This window comes from Tympanuchus pallidicinctus, unplaced genomic scaffold, assembly GCF_026119805.1.
Source record: "Tympanuchus pallidicinctus isolate F22 unplaced genomic scaffold, pur_lepc_1.0 scaffold52, whole genome shotgun sequence".
In the NCBI taxonomy this organism is placed as follows: Eukaryota; Metazoa; Chordata; class Aves; order Galliformes; family Phasianidae; genus Tympanuchus; species Tympanuchus pallidicinctus.
The window spans coordinates 127068-151523 of NW_026294772.1; the positions used below are offsets into that span (position 1 = coordinate 127068).

General features: G+C 44.3%; 1 protein-coding gene across 1 annotated transcript; it reads left to right on the top strand.

Annotated features, from left to right (window-relative positions):
- Positions 1-943: 943 nt before the first annotated feature.
- LOC128091790 (deleted in malignant brain tumors 1 protein-like) lies at positions 944-17665 on the top strand. Its single transcript, XM_052705106.1, has 11 exons — positions 944-1055; positions 3015-3338; positions 4955-5278; positions 6435-6758; positions 8213-8536; positions 9042-9365; positions 11051-11374; positions 13271-13594; positions 14476-14799; positions 16074-16397; positions 17422-17665. Exons 1-11 carry the CDS (start codon positions 944-946, stop codon positions 17430-17432), a joined length of 3039 nt encoding a protein of 1012 aa, XP_052561066.1. The 3' UTR covers positions 17433-17665.
- The last annotated feature ends 6791 nt before the right edge of the window (positions 17666-24456 follow it).

The following is a 24456-nucleotide window of genomic DNA, read 5'->3' on the forward strand; positions in this document are numbered from 1 at the left end:
ACATGTTAAGTCAGATTTTGGTTATCTTTGAGGATGGATACTCTACAGCATCTGTGAACAGCCCGTTCTTGTGTTTGACCTCTCTCACAATCAAAAAAAAAAAAAAAAAAGTGTTTTCTTGTATTCCATATCCTCCCCATTCTTAGACTACCAGACAGCATTTGAGAACTGAGCAAAGAGGCAGTCGTAAGTGTCATTCATTTTTTCTCTAAGAAGTTCTTAGAGGGAGTTTATAAACAAAAGGGAGATTTTTTTTATATGGTCTGACAGTGATAAGGGAGAATGGTTTTAAACTAAAAGAACTGAGATTCGGATTAAATATCAGGAGGACATTTTTTTACACAAAGAATAGAGAGACACAGGAGAAAGCCCCATTCCTAGAGGCATTCAAGACCAGGTTGGATGGGGCCCTCCACAGCCTGATATAAGGGACGGCACCAGTCAACAGTGGGGGGGGTTGGAATTCAGTGGGCTTTAAGATCCCTTTCAACCCAAGCCATTCTATGATTTTAAGTCTTCCCTGGGCACTGCCTGGTCACAAGTTAAGTCCTGCAAGTAGAGTGATGGTTTCAGAAGGTGAAAAACGATTTTATTTTTGCGAAAACACTGACAGAAGACAAATGATCAGGGTCATTCTAGCATGGTTTATTTTTCCTTGACTCTTTGATGAACAGAAGAGCATGGGAGGAGAGAAGCAGTATGAGGAGATGTAAGGAAGCAGAGGTGGCTAGTGTTCTGAGAGGTGAAAAGGGAGAGACCAGTTAAGGGGAGGAGTCAGAGCAAGGAATATTTGTCATTTACCTCTGTCTCTGTACTTTCTCCTGCCCACCCAGCCAGTCACCAACTCTAAGCTCTTTATCTCTCCTCCAAGGACGACATTTCTGCTCTACCTTGCTCATCCAGGCTTGCAGGGGTCAGATTGTACAAGGTCTCTGCTGTTGCTATGGGACCACCAGGAAATCTTTTCCCCTCTAGGCATGCCTATATCAGCAGTCTGTCTGCCTTTGCTGGAACCAGAATAGAAACGGTGCTTTTCCTCCTGGTATGGATTTGTGGTAAGTTTCCTCCTTTGCTCCCGGAGAATGGAGTTTCAGATATGGTCTGATAAATGGTGCTCATGATGAATTGACCCCTCTCATATCCTCATTGGTGTTTTCTAGTGTGGAGAAGGCAAGGATATGGGGAGAATTTGTTGTCACTTTTCAATACTTAGAGGAGACTTATAAGATGGAGACTTCTCACAAGGGCGTGTAGTGGTAGGACAAAAGGTAGTCATTTTAAATTAAAAGACAGTAGATTTATGTTTGATAAATGGAAGAAACTCTTCACTGTAAGGGGCATGAGGCACTGGAACAGGCTACTCAGAGAATTTGAGAGTCCTCCATTCATGGAGGTGTTTAAGGCCAGGCTGGAGGAGGTTTTGAGCAGTGTGGTCTTGTGGGAGGTGTCCTTGTCCAGTGGCAGAGGGTTGGGATGAGATGGTCCTTAATGTCCTTTCCCAGCCAAGACATTCTATGATAAATTAAATTTCTGGTGCAGGAAAAAGGCATGACCTTTCTGAGGCAAGAAAATACAGCATTAGACATCGTCATTTGGCTTCCAAAGATCACCTGGAGATTTAGAGGCATTATGAATGCAAATATTCAGATACGAATCCTGAGAATAAATCAAGTGTAGGGACATAGCAAGCATAAGGACAGAGCTTCCTTTAGTAGATTTCTATAATCCAGAATGTAATCCTGTTTTCTTTGCCTCTCTTCTGCACTCATAGACTGGATTTGAGCCAGGACCTAAGAACAAATATGCATAGCATGCCTCTCTGTCAGTGTCAGTGCTTAGTGCAGCTGCATTTATACCCTGTAAACCTGCACAGCCAAATCTTTAAACAAAAAGTAGTAAAATAATTGGATAAGGATTATCTGGAGACAGTGGCATTGTTGGCTTTTGGTTTTTGTTGTTTTTTTTGTTTTGTTTTTTTTTTGGCAAACTGACACAAGTTAAGGCTGCTTCACAGACTAGGATGAAGAAAGGGTAGGGTGAGAATTGTAAATGAACAAGGAAAATAATTGGGGAATTTAAAGCTTGTAAGGAAACTATCTGTGCTTCCCAGTAGCGTAGAAGAGTGAACCTGGCAAGCTTTTACATAGCAGTCCTAGTGATAAACCCTACGGTGTAAGTATATGTGAAGCAGCACCAAATACCAAAGATGCAGACACAATTTAAGCACCAAAAAATGTCTTTCTGAATAAGGGAGAACTTTGGCACTCTCTGCCAGGCTTGGGTCCCCATAGTAGTCTGGAGTTTTGTTACACTCATGAAGACTGTTCAGGGCAGTTCTGGCAAGTGTTTTTGACAGAAATCATAAATATTGTTCATTTGATGTTGAAATCCTAACTTGTACTCCAGTAAGTGAACTAAAACTTCCTTCCATAACTTGCACAGCGCAAGGACTGATGTAACTCAAAAGGAGCATTCAAGGTCTTATGCATGGAGCTCCCTGCTGCAAAGATGGTGGACAGGGATGATGCCAAAGTAGCTCAGATTACAGCTCTGAGACACACTGTGACCTCCATCGCCTTAGGGACCATATCCAGAGATTTTTCTCTCAAGGCAAATAATACAGCCTATAGTTTCTGTGGTGTGGAGCTGTCACGTCAGATGGTGTGCTGGGACTCTTCCATAGCTGAAAAATTGTCTGAGAAGGACAAGTTACTAGAGACCTCATGATCAGGACGTTCCTAGGTGACAAGAAGAGCTTGCAACTTCTTGTAAATGAGCAGAGATTAATTAGACTTCCTAGAAAAATCTTTGTAAGACAGCTGCACCACAAATTAGCCAGCAAACACTTCTTTCCGTGTTCCTGCATGAAGCACCAACGGTTAGTATGTCAGCAGTCCTTCCCCAGCCACATCTAAAATGGCATCATTCCTACAAGAGCAAGCTGTTTCATTCTCCACTATCAACCAAAAGCTATTTTGTGTTCATTTTCTACCTTGACTTTTTTTCTGATCCAGGTGTCGCCAACTCAGCTCCCATCAGACTCGTAGATGGCCCCAACCGCTGTGCGGGGCGGCTTGAGGTGCTTTGGAAACAGCAGTGGGGAACAGTGTGTGATGATAGGTGGGATCTATCTGATGCCATGGTCGTATGCAGGCAGCTGGACTGTGGGAAACCACTGTCTGCTCCTGGCTCGGCTCATTTTGGTGAAGGAACTGGTCCTATCTGGCTGGATGACATGAAATGCAATGGTACAGAAGTTGACCTTTCTGCATGCAGGACCAGACCTTGGGGGGAGCATAACTGCAATCATGGAGAAGATGCAAGTGTTGTGTGCTCAGGTAACTCACGTTTCCACCATTCTCTGCAGAGTGCTATGTAGAAAGAGGCTTTTAAGCATGTTTGCAAAACTTTATTTTTCAGTGCCACTGTTAGGATTCAGATCATACATAGATGTCTGTTTTAGAACTAACCCAAGCCAAAGACAGTGTTACCCATCTCAGTTCTTTTGGCAGTTAAACTGATTGATGGTGGTGCTGCTGTTCTGTTCCTGCTGTGCTCTGCTCTGCTTCTTATTCCTTAACTATAGAGTAAATGAGGAAGGAAACTGAAATGAATTTCACCTGGATGCACAAGTTTTCCATGTATTTTATGGCTAAAGTAAGTCAGGGGAGTTGAGCATTTGTGTCCTCTTTCCATTTGTATTTTGAGTCAGTGCTACCAGTGAAAACATTTATTATCCAAAATGGCACTGAGATGAGAAATTCAGCTGTGGGCCATTTGTCTTTGTGACACGTCTGACCTGGATGTGACAGCATGGTGTTGATGAATGCTGAGCAACAGAAACTGGGTGGGGAAGATTTGATGGCTAACACTGTGGTTAATTGGGAAATGAAACATAAATAAGTGGCACACAGGTTGCAGGAAGTTGACAGGTGATTTGGAGGTGGACGGGCTGCCCATTGCCCTCTTTCATGACACTGTTCCAAAGACTGTTCCATTCAGTGAACAATGAACCAGGTTTCCAAATTCACATTTCCTGGTTGGTCTAAAATGGGATTCAACTCCATATTAAGACTTAGATATACCTGTGGAATTGCCAGTGCTGCCAATGACCAGAGTGGGCAATTGAATCAAAACAAATGAGACACCATCAACTAACTAGACAGCACCAGTGTAGATGATCCACTGTTTCACAGCTGCTAAAATGGCATCATGGCTGAAACACACCGCTCACCACCTCACTGTGCTCACACTCACTATTTGGTCTTCTTAAATCTTCAGCAACGATGAATATCAATGGGTGCCATTTTTTTCCGCATGGAAGAAGTCAAATGCTCCCCTTTGCTTCATACTCACTTCCATGACTGATGTCATTTTTGTCAGACTGATCCTCTGCACTCATAAAGCAACAAAATATAATGCAGTATCGGTGGGAAGATTCAACTTCTACTTTCATACTACCAACATTGGCCTCTGATCATAGAATCATAGAATTGCTCAGGTTGGAAAGGAACTTCAAGGTAGTCGTGTCCAACCACAAAAGGATGTTGTAGGTCAACATAATGAAACAGGAGGCATTATTTTTGGAGCAATCATCATAAAATATCAGCACCCATCTCTCAAGGAGAAACCAAGAAGTGTGTAAGACATATGGGTGTCTTGATGTGCTGGCAGCAGCCACCCTTGGTGTAACATTACAGTGTGGATTTTGCTCCTGCTTTATAAAGAATTCCAAGTCCAATTTGTTAATCTCTCTCACTGGGAAGTCTGAGGTCACAGAGAAAAATTCAGAGTGTGTTCCTCATCATGTTTTCTAGTTCTGAACAATGATAGCGGAGAATTTTTCTTTCCTTCATTCCCTACATGCTCTTTCCTTGTGCAAACCCTGATCCTGCTTTTTTGGTGGTGGTGGTTGATTGATTTTTTTCTTGTTGTTTGTTACTTTTTAATGCAGGAAATAGTGAAGCTGTTCAGCTGCGATTAGTGAATGGTACAAATCACTGCTCTGGGAGAGTGGAGGTGCTTTATGGCCACAAATGGGGAACGGTCTGTGACGACAACTGGGATCTAATTGATGCTGAAGTTGTGTGCCATCAGCTGGGCTGTGGGACAGCCCTATCTGCTGCTTCCTCAGCTTATTTTGGCAGAGGATCTGACCCCATTTGGCTTGATGATGTTATGTGTAAAGGAACTGAAGCTGCCCTGTCTGAATGCACTGCAAAACCTTGGGGAAAACATGACTGTGGGCATGGAGAAGATGCTGGTGTTGTATGCTCAGGTAACTCTCATCCTGCATGACACACGTGAGTTTTGTGGGATCTGGAGATATGCTGGAGATGCTGTAGGGAAGCAACACTGCAGGGAGCACAGTTCTCTTTGCAAAGAAAACTCCTGTGCTCAAGGGAACTAAAACGTAGAATGTGGTTTGCAATAAAATGACCTTGCATCTTCTTGGTATTAAAAACTTTCCACTGCATAAGCCACTGGTAGAGCAGTGTTGTTGCAGGAATTATTTATACACTCCCACAACATAGCACATGGACTGTGATGCTTTGGTAGAGAATATTCGTTCACTGCTTTCAGCAGTCTCATCATCTCACTGTTCTATCAGTGGATTTAGTTCCTTCTTAAGAATCCCCTAAGTTGTTTCATTAGACAAAGTGCAACCATGGCACGTGTTGTCTCTCCAAGTGCATTAGTATCAAGTCCTCAAAGACAACCATAAAACCAAGGTCCCAACTTCATGATTCCCAGAGCCACTCACTGCATCCCAGTTCTCCAGCTGTCTGGCCAAATGGAGGTAGCATATTCCAAGAGATGTTTACCATTAGAAATTTGCAATTAGCTCAGTTATTACTAGTACAATGATTACTTGGACATTACTGGAGGTAGAAGAGTCTGTTTTCCACAGCCCAATAATAATGAGGCATTAATAAGACTGTCAACTTCGTAGCCACATGCAGAGGCTCTCCTGACTCTCATCCCCCAGTTTTTACTTATCTTCAGAGTTCCCCTTCCCAGAATGTGAATCTTAAACTTGTTTTGTTAAGCTTCATGCAGTTGGTGGTTGCTCTCTAATTTTACAGGACCTCTCTGTCAAGATTTCTGTGAGTCAACATCTCCTCTTAGTTTAGTACTGCCCGCAAACTAGGCGTGCATTCAAGTCTTGCATCCAGATCATTAATAAAAGCACTTAAGAGAATTGACCCCACAGTGGAGCCATTGGGAGTCTGAATAGTGATACTGCTGAACATCTCATGCTGTGATGATGGAAGAAATGCTTGTGCTGCTCCCATGTGCAGAATTTCTCCATGTCACAATCCACAGAGTGAAAAACACTGTGTTCATTGACAAATGGAGAAAAGACAAGCCAGATTCTGCATGAGATTCTTCCCTAGCCTTTATTTCTTTTTTTTTTTCCTTCCTTTCTGTAGGTTTTGCAATACCAGCCCCGCTCCGATTAGTGGATGGATCAACCCACTGCTCTGGGAGAATCGAGGTGTTCTATGGCCAGCGCTGGGGAACTGTGTGTGATGATGTCTGGGATTTGGCTGATGCAGAAGTTGTGTGCAGACAGCTGGGCTGTGGGAAGGCCTTGTCAGCTCCCCGTGGGGCTCACTTTGGGCAAGGATCTGATCAAATCTGGCTTGATGATGTCAGCTGCATAGGGACTGAAGCTGCCCTCTCCACATGCAAAGCCAGTCCCTGGGGAAGCCATAACTGTGACCATGGAGAAGATGCTGGCGTGGTGTGTGCAGGTACCCTTATAAGCATTAAAGAATAAACTATCTTGGGTCATCCTGGGGCCAAGGTCCTTTGGCACTAATAGATGCTTGCAAAAAAAAGCATCAGAGAGGGCTTCCAAATGATGTGGCTACATCCATAGATAATTACAACCTGTCTTTCCTTATGTCTGTCTTTTGAATGGGGTGCTTCCAGGTGGCAGTTTGCAACCACAGATAGTGGTACACAGAGGGAACACAGATCATTGTGAGGTGTGTTCTCATATCACTTACTCTACAAGCCAATAATTGGGTTATTCTTCTTATTATGTAAAAGAGAAGAGCATGTGAAGTGTGATGAGCATAATTGCATAAGTCAGGCACAGCCCCAACTGACCAAGTTCTCAAGTTCCACCATTCTTCTTTCTCCTGTTTCTCTTCCTTAAGAGATTAAGGAAACATTAACAGAAACGTTTCTGTTAAGGATGACTGTAGGTCTTCCAGTCCACTGCTCTGCCAGTCCTGAGCAGTTCCCATCAGGGGCTGCTTAGTTTGAGAGGAGGAATTTATCTTTCACTCAAAAAAATCATAGAATCATAAAGTGCTTGGTTTGAAAAGGACCCCAAATATCATCTAGTTTCAACCGCCCCGTTGAGCAGGGCTGCCAACCACTAGATCAAGCTGCCCAGAGCCACATCCAGCCTTGCCTTAAATGCCTCCAGGGGTGGGGCATCCACCACCTCTCTGGCAGCAAAATGAAGATATTAAATTAAAAATGTGGGTTGACTTCACACCTGGGAAGAAAATACAAACTTCTGGTCAAATTATTCTTTCTTGTGTCACAGCTGTCCCAAGAGAGATGCTCCTGAGCACTTAAATGTGTATAATAGACCACACAGATTCTGTCCTTGAATCTTACTGCTGTTCAAGGAATATTCCCCAGCACTCAATATTAATTGCAGAACTTCACCCAAACAAGAACCCCTGCTCCAAATTCTTCACGCTCAGCATCAGCAGATCTTTACACCTTCAACATATGCTATTGTCAGCCCTCAGTCAACTTGTGTCATCCAGAAATTGCTGATCCCAACAGCTAAAAGTCGTTTAAGCAGCCTTAATGTAGGCATGCCTGTGCTCCTGCAGCATTGTTATTTCATTGGTTCCTTCTATGCTCAGCTTACCAGCCCACATGACTCGCTCTGGTCTGTTTTACCACAGTTAACAGGCTGACGGTGTAACTGTCATCTTCAGAGAAAATAGAGGTATGAACGAAATAGAGGCTGATTTTTAGGTGAAACTAGCCAACAAGAGAAAAAAACAGAGACCACTATTCTATGGGACAGAAGCTGCTGCAATGATCTACTGGTCTGTTATAGAAAAAAAAAGAGCAATGTCCATGCCACACCACCACTGTCCAGACATGATCAGCATGGACCAAAATATGAAGGAAAGCACAGAAAACTGATGCCTTCACTATATCTCAATTACAGGATTTGCTGAGCTTCTTCCAGTCCGGCTGGTGAATGGTTCAAGTAACTGCTCTGGGAGAGTTGAGGTGTTTCGTGAGCAGCAATGGGGAACCATCTGTGATGACAGCTGGGATTTAACAGATGCTCAAGTGGTGTGCAGGCAGCTGGGCTGTGGGGCAGCAATATCAGCCCCTGGCTCTGCTCGTTTTGGACAAGGAACTGGACAAATTTGGTTGGATGACGTGAACTGTGCAGGATCTGAAACTGCCCTTGCTGAGTGCCGAGCCAAGCCTTGGGGAGACCACAACTGTAACCATGGAGAGGATGCTGGTGTGGTGTGCTCAGGTACCACTAGTGAATGCCAATGTATGTGGGGTACGATGCAGCCAGTGTGTTTGTGGCAGGATGCTGGTAGATGTGGAGTCTCCTCAGAATAAGGAGGACGAGCAATCCTCATGCAGTTGTAAGCTGAGATGAAAGGAGAGTGGTATGTTGATGGAAAGGCTGTATTCCATGTGGACAGCATGGCTCAAGATAATAGGGAAGGGATGTGAGTCATGGAGAAGGTCTGTGTTCTCCCCTTGAGTCCAGGACAGTTCTGGAGCCATGCTGCAGGGAGCAGCTTGAGCTGTCAAGGGGACTAAAATGCTGTGAATTTGGATATTGAATTCTGATGGTTGGGTATGTCAGGGCACTCCCAACACTCAGGTACCACACACATTTCTGTGTCCTGTTGTTGAGGAAGAATCCTGCCGTTTGCTCCCAGACCCCTGTGAAGATTATTTGGCTCTTGCACAGCACTCTGAGACATGTAATGATCCCAAAGATTTTGCACTTGTATTTGGTGCAGGTGCTGCTGAAGCAGCTCCCATCCGTCTTGTGAATGGTCCGAGTCATTGTGCTGGGAGAGTCGAGGTGTTTCATGACCAACAGTGGGGAACCGTGTGTGATGACGGCTGGGATAAAGCAGAAGCCAATGTTGTGTGCAGGCAGCTGGGCTGTGGGGCAGCAATATCAGCCCCTGGCTCAGCTCGCTTTGGACAAGGCTCTGACCCCATCTGGCTGGATGATGTCAGTTGTGCAGGGACAGAGGCTGCCCTGTCGCAGTGCCAGTTCCAGGCCTGGGGATCCCATAACTGCAATCATGGAGAAGATGCTGGTGTGGTGTGCTCAGGTAACTCCTGCCTATGCCTCTGTGTTACAGGGGAGGATTTCTTTTTCCATGAGGATAATTGGTGTGCCAGCATGGCTGCAAACTGTGTCTTGATGATGATGCATCTCTGTCATCATACGGGACATTTCTTTGAAATTTCTCCTTTTGCTGAAAATGTGTAACTGTTCTTGTATACAGGAGTTGTCCTTGTCTTAGAAAGAGAGGGCATGGAATGAGATGGGATGGGATGGGATGGGATGGGATGGGATGGGATGGGATGGGATGGGATGGGAGGGGATGGGATGGGATGGGATGGAATAGAATAGAATAGAATAGAATAGAATAGAATAGAATAGAATAGAATAGAATAGAATAGAATAGAATAGAATAGAACATTTGAGTAGGACGGAGGTCACATCTTGGTCTCCTATGAACTGTATACTCCAGTGTCCTCAGCCACTTCTTTCATTCTTTCCAGACTTTTTAAGAACCTTATTGCCCTGCCTTGCATGCATTTAGTACCCTAACCTTCTTTTTATATTGTAGAGGCCAGAAATGTACACCGTATTTAAAGGAGAGCTGCACAAACAGTACATAGAGCAGGAATGGCACTTTTTTTGTCTGGCTGGCTCTGCTCTGTGTATTACACCCCAAAACATGGCTGCTAGCGCACACTGCTGCCTTCCATTGGGCCTGCTTTTACCAGTGCCATCAGGTCCCTTCCTGCTGGACTGCTATCCAGCCACTCACCACACAGGCTGTGAGTGAATGCAGCATTTGTCCATCCTAGATACAGCACCCAGCATTTCCCCTTGTCCGTGTTCTGTGTTGCTGACTGCCCAGTGCTCCAATGAATCTAGAACCCTCTGTAAGACCTTACATCCCTCTAGAGAGTAAATATCACCTCCCAGTTTAGTGTCAGCAGCAAACTTGCTGAGGCTGCCTTTCATGACTACAATGAGATCATTGGTAAAAATGTTGACTGGAGCTGGCCTGTAGGATTGAGTGATGGGGAACACCGGTGGTGTCTTTCGGATGAAACACCAGTCACTACAACTCTTTGAACAACCCTTCAACCAACAACCCTGAGGCAGTTCATCACTTAGCATAGCAAGAACCTGTTTACCTCACAGATGGACATTTAGTCCAGAGGGATGCTGCAAGGGATGGCAGGGAAGGCCTTATTTAAATCTGGAAGGATTACAACTGCATTCCCTTCGTCCACCGAGCAGGTGAGCTTATCATAGGACACCGAATTACCAAGGTAGGACCTTACCCTTCATAACCCATATGGGCTTGCTCTATGGCAACTTTAAAATGCCTTTCAGTAGCACACAGGAATAGCTTTTCCATATGTTTTCCAGGGGCTGAGGTTAGACTGACAGGTCTGTTGTTTCCTGGGTCATCTCTCATCCCCTTTTCCCCTTCATGATGAGTGTAACTTTGCCTGGTTTCCAGTCATCAGGGACCTCCCAAGACTCCCAGACCTTTGATAGATTGTGCTAACTCATACTGTATTCCTCTTACTGACATTCAGCAGAATATGGTACACAGTCTGTTGTGTCCATAGTTTTGAACTGGCAAAGACATGCCAGCATCAGGCAACAGAATAAACTAGGCCCTCTCTGGCATTATGCGTCTGATCTTATTTTATAATCAGGCCAGCAGCAACTCTGTGACACATATCCCTCCCCCCTCTTCTTCAGGTATACCAAGAGAAGCTCCACTGAGGTTAACAAATGGGCCAAACCGCTGCAGTGGGAGAGTTGAAGTTTTTTATGGCCATCAGTGGGGCACCGTGTGTGATGACAGCTGGGACATAAGCGATGCTGAAGTTGTTTGCCGGCAGCTGGGCTGTGGGAGGGCTCTGTCCACAGCAACTTCGGCTTCTTTTGGAGAAGGGTCTGGCCCTATCTGGCTGGATGATGTGAATTGCACAGGAGCTGAAACTGCCCTTTCCAAATGTGAGACCAGTCTGTGGGGAGCCCACAACTGTGAGCACAGAGAAGATGCTGGTGTCCTGTGCTTGGGTAAGTCTCATTTATTCTGCTTTCTGACTGAGGCGTAAGGTACATGGAGGGATGCTTGAAATGACAACAGGGTGCCCTCTTCCCGTCTTATAACTCTAAATCCAGAGTGCTGAAAAAAGAAAATGCATCTGGTTGGATGTGTGCAAATCCAGCGGTGTTTCCCTTTTCTCCCTATTCCCAGACTCACCATGGTATTGTGGTGCTGCAGTCCAGTGTTTGCTGTGCTGAAGAATTCAATTCTGGAACACTTTCCCATGAATTCAAACTTGAAACTCCTTTCTGTGTGCTACAGATAAATCAGATAGCATTGCAGGACTGCTGTGAGTCACCCTGTTATTGAGAGCAGCGCACAACCAGTTGGGTTTCTCTTGTTTCACTCTCAAAACATCATGACATGCTCTGCATTTGCTGTTTTCCCTCTTCAACACAAAAGGTCTTGCAGAAACGTAGTGATTCTACTTGCCCTTCCCCTGTCCTTGGTAAAACCATCTTCAGCAGATCTGTTTTCTTTTCCCAAAGTTTTTCCAGTGTCTTCTGTGAAACCTCTACAGATCAGACAATTTCCTCAAAATTGTTGCACTGTGCTTATTTGCCACTGGAGGGAAACCCTGACCTAACTACTGCTTGTAGGATCTACAGTCTCTTGTTTCTTTGTCATGCACATTGTTACTTATTCTTTGCATCTACCTCGTGATAAGAATGTTCTATCCCTTCTCAGCCCCTTCATATCTCCTTCTGGAGAAATGGTTTTGAGCCTCTTCTTATCTCCCTCCCTCTTCCTGGTGTTTTCCTTGGCTGCTTGACATGATTTTTCTAATCACTCGTCAAGCTGAGGCTTTAGCAGTAGTGATTCACATTGAAGGTTTGCTTTGGATATCTTGTAGACAGCACTCCCTTTTATACTAAGCCATTTTTTTCTTGGGTCAACATGACACTTCGGGGTTTCACTCTCAATCCTTGAGAAGGATTTGTGAAGCACTGTCATGTAGTTAACTCTTCTTATGTTCAGTCATTTTATCCCCCCCAAATGGTACACTTTTGAATTGTTCTCTCTGGAGATTACCTGTTTCTCTACAATTACTTATCCACATCTGAGAATACCCTGCGGATTTGCTGTCTAAGCACAGATCCCTTTCTGAATTCATCACTGTCCTTTTGCAGCCAGTGAAGACTTAGCACAGCACATAGCAGGATTATCCCCATCCTGATGACGTGCCCAAAGCAGATTAACGGATGTGCAACCCAGTCATGCTGGTTTCCTTCCAATGACTACAAAGGGAAATGACTCTGCTCTGTGGAGTTGTAAAAGGGTGGGTTCCCTTGCTAACACAACTTGTTTTGTGTCATGTAAGATGTCCTGTGATGTCCCATCCAATTTCTAATTGCAGATACAGAACAATGCCCCCCTCCCAAGGTCCTAAGTCAAGTCTGCCAGACTCACTGGCTGTCTGGAGTTTGCTGGACATGTCACATACTGATGAGTATTAATGCTCAGGAAAGGAATTAAGCCACTGAGAGATGAAGTCTGGCTGAGGTCAATCATACCCCCGTTTTGTCACCATGTTCCTGGCTAGTGTCTTTTCCCTTGGGCAGTGGAGTTTCCTGCACTTGCTGCCTGGGCACTGCTGTCTTCCTGGTCAAAGGCAGAGAGAAGGAGGCTTCAATCCCCTCATATTTGGGAGTGAGAAGCAACAGGACATTTATTTTCCTCAGTTTGGGCCAGCACTACTTCCTGACCTTTGGGTCATGTGTGAGGAAATCCGATAGCACCGAATCTTCTCGATGCTTGTCCCTGGGTGTCATACTAAATCAACTAGTGCACACAATGTTTCCTGATGTGCCTGGAAGGAATGTCTTTGCCAAAATAACTTACCTTGCTTTTCCATTGTGTTTCAGGTGTTCCAGAACCAGCTCCCATCCGGCTGGTCAACGGTTCAGATTTCTGCTCTGGGAGAGTTGAGGTGTTTCATGAGCAGAAATGGGGAACCATCTGTGACGACAGCTGGGATTTAACAGATGCTCAAGTGGTGTGCAGGCAGCTGGGCTGTGGGGCAGCAATGTCAGCCCCTGACTATGCTCGTTTTGGACAAGGAACTGGACAAATTTGGTTGGATGACATGAACTGTGCAGGATCTGAAACTGCCCTTGCTGAGTGCCGAGTCAGGCCTTGGGGAGAGCACAACTGTAACCACGGAGAGGATGCTGGTGTGGTGTGCTCAGGTACTGTTAATTCACATAATCACAGACCTGCTGAGGTTGGAAGGGATCTCTGGAGATCCCCCTGTTAGAGGAATTTTCCAACAGTAAATTGCACAGGAAAGCATCCAGGAAGGTTTTTATTATCTCCAGAGACTTCACAACCTTTCTAAGCAGCTTGTTTCAGGGCTATGTCATGCTCATCATTGAGAAGTTCTGTCACATGTTCAGACGGAACTGCCTGACTTCCAGACTGTGCCCACTGCCCCTTTTCCTGTTGCTGGACATGACCTAAAAAAGCCTGGTCCCAATCACTGAAACCTGCTCATCAGATATTTGCAAGCGTTGATAAGATCCCTGTTCAACCTTCTCTTCTCCAGGCTGAGCAAGCCCAACTCCCTCAGCCTGTTTCCTTAGGAGAGGTACTCCAGGCCTATGAGCATCTTCATGTCATCCAGGAAATGCTCCCAATCTCCACTTGTTTCCTGTGCTGGGGATAGCAGGCCTGGACACAGTATTACAGATGGAGCCTCAGGATAGCAGAGCAGAGAGGGCCAATCCCCTTTCTCCCCACGACCACCCCCGGTTGATGCAGCCCAGGGGACTGTTGGCTTCCAGACTGTGAGCACTTAATGCTGATTCTAGTTAAGCTTTTCACCCACCAGAACCCCCAAGTCCATCTCTGGAGCCCTTCTCTCAACGAGTTTTTCTCTCAGTCTGAATGCATATCTAGGATTGCCCTAACCAAAGTACAACAACCTGTGTTTGGCTTTGATTAACATCATTTGGTTCCTGTAGTTTGTCCATGTCCCCGGAGTTTCTTGTCAACACAAGAAACTTTTCAGGATTCGCGCTCATGTTTCTGACCATGTTTTGGGTTGTTTTTGTTTTTGTTTTTTTCATAGGTATTACAGAACCAGCTCCCATCCGGCTCGTGAACGGTCCGAGTCATTGTGCTGGGAGAGTTGAGGTGTTTCATGACCAACAGTGGGGAACTGTGTGTGATGATGGCTGGGATAAAGCAGAAGCGGATGTTGTGTGCAGGCAGCTGGGCTGTGGGGCAGCAATATCAGCCCCTGGCTCAGCTCGCTTTGGACAAGGCTCTGACCCCATCTGGCTGGATGATGTCAGTTGTGCAGGGACAGAGGCTGCCCTCTCGCAGTGCCAGTTCCGGGCCTGGGGATCCCATAACTGCAATCATGGAGAAGATGCTGGTGTGGTGTGCTCAGGTAACTCCTGCCTATTTCTCAGTCTCAAAAATGTTGGGAAACCTGGAAAAATGATTTTCAGACTCAGTAGGAGGTATTCTCTGAGTTCAGGCTGCTCCTAATGTCTGCTGTCAGTCATTGTGGTCTATAAATTGATTCTTGTATAATCTACATGGCCCTGATCATGGTCCACAATCACCACCAGAATCTGGGTTACCATGATCGGACCTGCATCTGATAACTGTATCAAGCTGAGTCTCCTGTACCTCAGCTTCTGAAGGCTCCTGGACTTTTTCCAGGGTTGAAAATGATCCCAGAAACATCCCATCCCTGCTGAGTTTCAGGGATCCTAGTACCTGAACCTGGATTAAATAGTACAAGATACAGTGCTATATACAGCATACAATAATAAAAACTGCCCAACAGAACGCAGACACCTACATTGGATTTCCACTCTTCTGACATGAGAGCTGAAGAATGGCAAAGATTCTCCAGGGCGATTCAGATGGGAAACAGCAACCAGCTGGAGGTTGCCAAATATGTCCATTTGCATGGGTTACATCTGTAACATCCATAGACAACATTAAATTTTTATTCCTGAGCTTGGCAGGGCAGATTGCTCTTTATATGGAGCAAGAATGGTGTTCAGTGTCACAAAGTTATTCAGTAAACTCTTGGAAACGTGTCTGCTTGGAAGGGATGAAGCAGTATCCTCCTCAATGTGCTGAAAGCCAAGAAGGAATTAATCTTTCTACAAGTCTTTACACGGGCTCCCTTAGATACAGAAAATCCAGGCTTTTGTCTAGGATCAGCTGACCACACTTGAGACTACTAAAAGAGATTAAGTAAAGAAACTCCTGATCATAGCTTGGCTACTCAGCTTGTACTCAAAGATGGGGACATCATTGAAATGTACAAAGTAGAGATGTATTTAATCATTATGACCAGCATAGTCAGCAGAAAGGAAGATTAGCCCCATCTTCATACTAAACCAACACCTCATCTGTGTGTGTGAGATTGGCTCATTGCACACCAGGTAACAAACGTGTCTTGCTGACAACGAATGGGAAAACAGCAATCTTGAGTCATAAGCAAGATATTTCAGCAACCCAGAGTATGATGGAAAGTATGAGGTTGACTATGGGAGAAGACTTGCCCTCCCAGAATGTCCTCTTCATCCATTGGGCACCTTGGTTGGTACAAGGACACTACTACGTGTCTACTCTCAGCAGGTTCAGGGTTCAGCTGCAGGGCATTATGTGTGCATTTCTCATTGTATCTTGCTTTATGTGCAGGCAGTGCAGAAGCAGCTCCTCTCCGGCTGGTGAACGGCCCTAGTCGTTGTGCTGGGAGAGTTGAGGTGCTTCACGGCCAGCAGTGGGGAACAGTGTGCGATGACAACTGGGACCTGAGCGATGCTGCGGTTGTGTGCCAGCAGCTGGGCTGCGGGACAGCCATGTCAGCCCCCGGATCCGCTTATTTTGGGCAAGGCTTTGGCCGTATCTGGCTGGATGATGTGAAATGCTCCAGCAGGGAATCAGCGCTCTCCGAATGTGCAGCAAGGCCTTGGGGAGTCCATAACTGCAACCATGAAGAAGATGCAGGCGTCGTCTGCTCTGGTAAGCTTCATGCATGCCCCACCATGCAGGGCATTTGTAGCAACTCAGCCTCTCATCTGGGTTTGGGGTTTGGTGGCTCTTCATTCTTTCACAATCATAGAATCATAGAACAGTTTGAGTTGGGATGGATACTTAATGTTCACCTAGTCCAACTACCCTGCAACAAACAGAACTGGTGAGCTAGATGAGGTTGCTCAGATTATGGTGCAACCTTCAAATGTTTCCAAGGACGGGGCATCCACCACCTCTCTGAGCTATCAGTGACTGTGCTTCTCTGCCTTCATCATAAAAAGCTGTTTTCTAATATCCAGTCTAAATCTGCCCTGCAGTAGTTTGTTCATTCACATCTCTTTCTCAGAGATGTTGCCATGGGACGATGATGGAGACGTGAAGTTGGATCTTGGCGTTTTGAGGGATGATTCCCATCTCTCCACATCGCTACTTATTTTTGCTTTTTGTGCTTTTGAACTATCACTATCGCTATCAGTTACATGCTTGTATTGCCCAAAGAATCTGTGAATGCCCCATCCCTGGGGATTACAGAATCACAGAACCACAGTATTATAGGGATTGAAAGGGTTCCCTAGTGATCACCAAGTCCAACCTCCCTTCAAAGCAGGATCCCTAAAGCAGTCTGCACATGTAGGTGTCCAGGTGGGAGATGTTGAAGGCCAGGTTGGATGGTGCACAGGGCAATCTGATCTGATGAGCAGCAACCCTGCCCATAGAAGAGGGCTGGAACTCAATGGGTCCCTTCCAGCACAAGCCATTCTATGATTCTATGATTCCACAGTCCTATTTCTCTATGATGGATCTGATGATCTTCATAGTCCCTTCCAACTCATGCCATCCTATGATTCTATGATCTTTCAGGGGCCTTCCAAGCCAAGCCATTCTGGGATTCTAAGATTTGATGATTCAGTGATTCTTTAACGTAATTATATGCATACTACTAACTTTAAGTGGCCTTGCAGGGTAAAGCAAGCTAGTTTTACAGGTCTGGATTGTATGTATTTCTTTCCAGGTGGAATCTAAACACTGCAGATGCTCTGGAGTGGAGAAGAGAGATGACAGTGCTGGCAAACGTGTATGACATTTTTTCAATGCAAACAAAAGACATCTTTGAAGGACAGAGTGCACCCAGTACAGAAGCCAATCACGACACTCAGATCTATCTCACTGAATTGTAAGCACCAAGCAGATGTGCCCAAATCAGGAGCATTGATGGTCCCCTTCAGCTAATGAAGAGATACGGGGTTTTGAACAGATGTCCCTTCCAGTCTTAAACCTTCTGTAACTCTGTAGCAAAAAAGATTGGTGGGAACTTACGGTGTCTCCTTTTTCTTCTGCAAATAAGCCTTGAGGAACCAGAACATTTGTCCAGCCCTGTGTTTTTCTTCCCATTTTTCTGCAAATTGTTCACAAGGTTGCATTACTTTCCATTGGCACCAGCTCAGGCCATGAATTCCTCTTCCTCCATTCTGCTTCCTTATACTCACTGCAGGTTTTGTGGACCCACCACACTCCATGCACACTTTGTTTTTCTGCTCTTGAATTCATGCCCATGCTTTAGGGACCTCCTCAAGATAAGGCCTGGTGGCAACCATACAGACCTGGGATTGCAGATGGTCAAACCAGTCTTGTTGGTGATCTCAATTCCCATGCTCCAAAATTGGGGTGTGCCAAGGAGGATCTGCTCAAGGGCTCTGAACTTCTCCATGGGGTCAGGATGTTGGAAGATGGAGAGGAAGGAGAGCTCAGAGACTGAAAGCCTGAGGGAGAAATGTAATAGGGCCTGGGGGTTTTGTTCATTTGGGATGGGGACATTTAGCAGAGAGCAGCTTGGAGCCAAGCCACACTGAAGCAAGTTGTCACATCAGTCTTCCAAAATCACAACAGATGAAACAAGCTGAGATGGGCAGCAGACAAGGTAGACACAGTTTGCTGATTTCTCACTGGAGTAGTGGGAAAAGTAGAGGAGACAATCCAACCCTCCATTAACTGGAGATACCCCAAGGAGCTTGGTCCAGATGGGAATCCTCTAAGTCCCACATCATGTCCCACAGGATGTGCTGGTGGGTGGGAAATCCCAGGGCACCTCAGAACAAAAGGTCCTGGTGTAGGTTGAATGGAGGAGACAAACCTAGAAACTCCTGCAAAAATGAGGTGGTTGGGTATGGAGATGTGGTCCGAAAGAAGAGGTCACCAGGAGAGGGAAACAGCAAGCAAATCAAAGTTAGATCCTCTCCTGGAAGACACAGAGACACAAAGAGGAACCTATACCTGGTGTGCCCAAATTGTGTAGAGGAGGAGAAGAAAACTGTTGTCTCCTGAGGTAACAGGGCTACGGCTGGAGTTTCCTGGGTCTGCCCTGCTCTGCACTGAGCATCCAATCACACTCAGGGCAGGCAGACAGGATGAAGCAGGAGGTGTTGCCCAAACTGTGAAATGCACCCTGCACTGCTTCTGGTGGGGACAGAGTTAATTTCCTCCCCAGCAGTTCTGTCATGCTAGTGTTTGGATTTATGATGAAAACAATGAAATGAAAGCACTCAGATGCCGTTGTTGCAGAGCGATGCTTGCACAGAGCCAAGGACTCTTCAACCTCTGATACTGCAGGAACTGGGTGGGACAGATGACCCCAAATGGTTCAAGGAGATATTATGATGAGCTCAGCAATGAAGGATGAAGAAAAGAAGGAAGGGAGGAGCATTTAAAATTACGGTGTTTGTCTTCTCCATTAACCATTATGCAGGATGGAAATAACTGAAAATCTGCCTGCGGATGAGAAGAAATGAACTAATTCCATATTGTGCTTTGCTTGCACATGCAGCTTTGGCTTTACCTGTTAACTTCTATCTCAGCTGGCGAGTTTTCTTGCCCATTCCTATTCATTTCTCTTCCCCATCCTTGCCAGATGCGGTGTTAGGGCAACAGACCTGTACAGGTCCTACGATGAAAAAGCAGGAGAACAAAGCAGCTGCAGCCACCCGAGGCAGGGGGGCTGGATTTCCAAGTCCGGTTTCTGACTGCTTTCCCTGCAAGAAGTGAATGAGGAAACCAGTTCTTGTGTTTGCTTTCAAACGAAGAGTCAATGTTTGCACAGCTCTGATGAAGCTGCTCAGGTTGCCATCAGCTGTCCTTGCAAATCTCCATCCATCACTGCCTCAGTATGAGAATTTTAGCATTATGTATATATATATATATTTACAAACAGCTACTTAGACTCCTTTTTTGGAGATCACTTGAATGTTTTCCTTTTTCCTTCTCTATTCCCTTAAAAATTTAGGTGCCAATTTAACTCTTACTGAGAGAACTCTTTCTCCCATAGTTTTCTACTGATGGGGCACAAACAATTTCAATGGAAACCTTCCCCTTGGCTATCAGACAATGCAAAAGGAAGGGAAAGGGATGAAACCTGGATGCCTCTTCTTTTCACCTTTGCTGCTGGAGGGCTCTGAAATGCATTTCCTGCATATATGGGATGATTTATTTTGATGCCAGGGACAGAAAGTCCATGCTCCCTGCATGGAATATCAGGGAGAGGTGGGTGAAAAATGCAACAAAATAAAGGGTAAGAAAACATATATATATATTTCCATTAAAATCCAAGGAAAATTAAGTAGAACTGCCCACAGCTGCTCAGCATGCAGGGGAGCACTCTTTCCATGAGTCCATTGCGCAGCTCAGTGCTTGCAGCATGCAGCCAGGAACCCCAGGGTATTTTCTGTTGTGTGTAGGATGGGATGAAGCTATGCCAAAAAAAAAAGAAAAAAAAGAAAAAAAAAAAAGTAGAAAACAGTTTCCATTCTTGGACCAATCACTGCCGAGGCTGCTGGAGTCACAGCTCAATAGCTCTCTCTAAAAGCATCGTGTTCCCTAGTAGATGAGTTTTCCTCTCACTATGTAACACAGCCTTCAATGCTGGAGCCAAAATACATCAAGATACCAAAGGATAATACTTCATTAACAGCACTGCTGTTCATTTGCTGGGGTGAATCTCCTGAAGCTTTGAGGAAAGGATGAATCCAAGATGTTTTCAGAGGGGATGAGAAGCAGAAAATCACTGCAAGAATCATGCAGTTGTGCTGGTAAGGTGTTGCACAGGGGCTGCATGCTTGTTGCAAGGTGCTTTGCTTCACACACATGCATGTCCAACTTTTGGCTTGCCTGGGCCACACTGACTGAAGAGGAATTGTCTTGGGCTGCATGTACCTGAGTTGCTCTGAAAGTAATGCTTCTTACCTGTATTTACCTGGAAATGACCACTGGTACAAAAATCATAACAGCACTATTTGTCAACTTCTCAGCTACAAATCACTACTTTTTAATGCAGTCACCACTGGCTATGCATTTTCACAAGCTATGAACAAGAACCTGCATGCCGTGCTCATAAAAATCTTCACAGGCAGATGTGGCTTCTGTCACTGTCATCACTGCTGAAATGCCTTATGGTGAAATCCACCACTGCCTCTCTAGTCAATGCTCACATCCACTAATTGGCCTCCATAAATGTTCAGCAAGCGTTCATGAATGCCAGTGGGTGCCTTTTTGTTCCACATGGAGGAACTGAATGTCACCCCTTTGCTTCATTCTCACTTCCATGTCAGACACCATTTTGTCAGAATGCCCCTCTGCTGGTATCTATCACACAGCAACAACATTTAACAGAATATTGGTGGGAAAGTTCAATCTCTACAGCCATCCCACCAACATCTGCCTTTGGCATCGTGCTCCAAAATATTAAACCACGAGGCATTACTTTTGGAGCAGCCCTAATAAAATATAAAATATAGTTAACGTATGTAAGTAACAAAACATCTTAATTTTTAGCATTTTTATTAAGATATAAAAGAGAGTAACAAAAACATGAAACTAGTGAGTTCTCACAATGCTCATCAGAGATTTCTGCTGCTCTTCCTGTCCTTCATTCTTGACAACAGTTGCTCACAAATGTGCATACTGCCAAAAGTGATGGCATGAATAAGGTATGACTGTGAAGCAGGGGATATTTTTCTCTTACAACATTCTGGTAAAGAGATGTGACCAATTTTTGAATTGAATGTGGGATTGCAGCTCAGCATATTGCATTTGAAAATACACACATTTATGTCAGCAGAAATGGAGTTTTAAACGTACCTAGAATCTCCCCGTGCCCTTGTTTTCATCCCAGACAGTGTTAATAGCACACATCTGTTGAGTTAGTGCCCAACATGACTGCCCATGTCATCACTCTGTTCTCCAAACCCCTCCTTCTGCATTCACTTGGAGGAATCTCAGAAATGCTCCCATGCCTTTTACTCAGACTGCTGTGAGCATCAAGATTTAGGATAAACCAGTAACATGCATAATCACCAGACTCACAGACACCTTTGCAAATACAAAACGTCAGTCTTCTCAGCACAAGAACAGAGCAGGAAAAGTTTTTGCAGGTGATTTCAAGGATGATTCAGCTCTTTGAGTGGAGTTTGCTAAGAGGCAAAGCAGACACAAATGTGAATATGCTCCAAGGAGGGAATAAAAAGAAATGCAGGAGGAGAGGAGAGGAGAGGAGAGGAGAGGAGAGGAGAGGAGAGGAGAGGAGAGGAGAGGAGAGGAGAGGAGAGGAGAGGAGAGGAGAGGAGAGGAGAGGAGAGGAGAGGAGAGGAGAGGAGAGGAAGTGAAAGCAGGAGGATTTTGAGAAGCCACGCCAAAACCAGACAAGTTTGCCAACATCCACAAACCCTAACCCTAATCCTAACTCTAATGATAACCCTTAACCTAACTCTAAGTCATCCCAGCCCTCACCCTAACACTAAACCTTAACTAACCTGAACCTTAACTTTAACCCTATCACTAAACTTAACACTAACCCTATGCCTAATGCTAACCCTAATTAATCATAACCCCAGCCCTGAACCTAACCCTAACCCTAATTGGACATAACCCTAACCAAAACCCTAACCCTAACTCTAATTGATCCTAATGCTAACCCTAATTTAACCTAACTTTAACTCTAATCAGTCCCAAACATAACCCTTACCCTAACCCTAAACCAAACCCTAAACATAACCCTAACCCTAATCAGAGGATACCCACAGTTAGAGTAAGTTTTTAAAACTGCTGTAACTGTGCAGCCAAAATCAGCAGCATACTCATATTGCCCCACACTGCATAACTTTTAGGTGAGATCAGTGAAAATTAATTAGTTAATTAATTAAAATTAAAATTTATTTTCCTTTCAGTTCCAAACCTGATATCAACATTTTTTGGTGCTTTATTTACTTTTTAATTTCCACTCGATCTCTTTGGAGAAGAAGCAATGGGTTTATTGCTCCTTGGACGTGTGAATTCTGCTTCCCTCTAGCATGAATACTATTTCTTCTGTGATCCTTGACTTCTCTATAACAAATTCATTAAGTAATTTTAAATTAAAGCAGTAATTTAAATTAACTCCCTTAATTGATTTAAATGAACTCTACATTACTTTGAATTCAGGTTTCACTGGACACGGTTGTGGTTTCTTTCTAAATTCTTAAACTTTTTATTCACACATCATTGTTCTGCTCTGAAAGGCTAGCAAGCATTAAATCATTCATAGCTCTCAAATGCTCCTAAATTTCTGTTGTGATGTAAAAATCAGAATTTCCAATAATTACATGCTGATATTTTTACTTGAAAACATTGACAATTTTAGTTTTTGCCTTTAAGTTCAACATAGAACAACTTGGCTGCAGTTTAATATATTTTTATTGATTGATTTTTTCTTTTGCTCCAGCAGCGTGGATGATATATTAATAAGAAAAATTCAAAATATCTACAACTAATTGTTGTCTGTTTCAGTGTTCGCTATCCCTTAACTCACCAGACAATGTTGATAGTATTTCAATACCTTTAAATGTGATGAAACATGTCTTTCTAGAATAGACATGATGAATTTATTTTTAAAATAACTATAACAAAATGAATATGTTTACAAACCTACTAATTGCACAAGTTTTTAATGACCATTCAGGCTACCATAGTTTCTCTTTAGAGGTAGGCAAGCCTACAGCTGTTAATTAGCCACCAATTATAAAAGCTCAGCCAGGCCTTCAGGTGAAGATGTGGAGTCTCCCTTGGACTGCAAGGGAAGAACAGTTCTTTGTAATGATTTGTGGCTTTCCTTGTAGCTTTTAGTTTAGTTGAACTCGTGTCTCAACACTGAGCAACAAAGGGGTTAAGTGAATTGATCACTCCCACTTACCTGTGGTTGGTTAACATTCCTCTGTGAAGTGTTTAAACATTTCTTAATCCCATTTTCTCCTGTTTGCTTTGAAAACAATACATGGTCAAAAGGGAAATCACTGTTTTAGTTGTTTGTCCTAAAAACCACCTCTCTTGTGCACTCAAAATATTTACTACTCAAAAACTTTTGACATGCATTATGTGTTTTATTTACTTTTTGATCTACTTAATCAGTGCATTGTGTTACATAAAGTTGTCAAACTACTTTCTTTTTTTTTTTTTTCCCCAAGGAAAAACTTACTGCATCCCTTCCATTTAGAAAATACTTCCAATTTAACGTATGACCACGTGGCTGCCTTTTTACAAGAAGTATTTCTTGCACTTTGCTTGCTTCTAATTAATAGCATTAAACAGCACTGTCTGTTTAATGGTCTGCAGAGAACATAAATTGCTGCACTGAGGGAAGAATTTCTTCTCTTCCTCTCCCTTTGATGCTGTTCCAAAGGCTTCTCATTTGACAAAAGAGAAAGGACCTTCTGCTCATGAATATAGGGAGTCTCAAGTGCTTGTGGGCTTTTCTGAGCAGCTGTGGGATATATAAATGGTAAGAAATGCAGATGCTGCAGGAGGAAGCCATTCATGGTTTGATTTTATATTTTTGAAGGAAAATGGAGAGTTCTATGGGGAAACATAAGGGCACAGAAGAAAAGTGTGGCCTTGCAGTGGATTTGGGGCAGAGAACACACAGGACCAGTTCTGCTCACTGATTTACAGGAAAGGGGTGGCTGTTGGACTTTGGATCTCGTTAATCATTGCTCCAGAATGTGCAACAAGGAAACCATTTCCCTCCCCT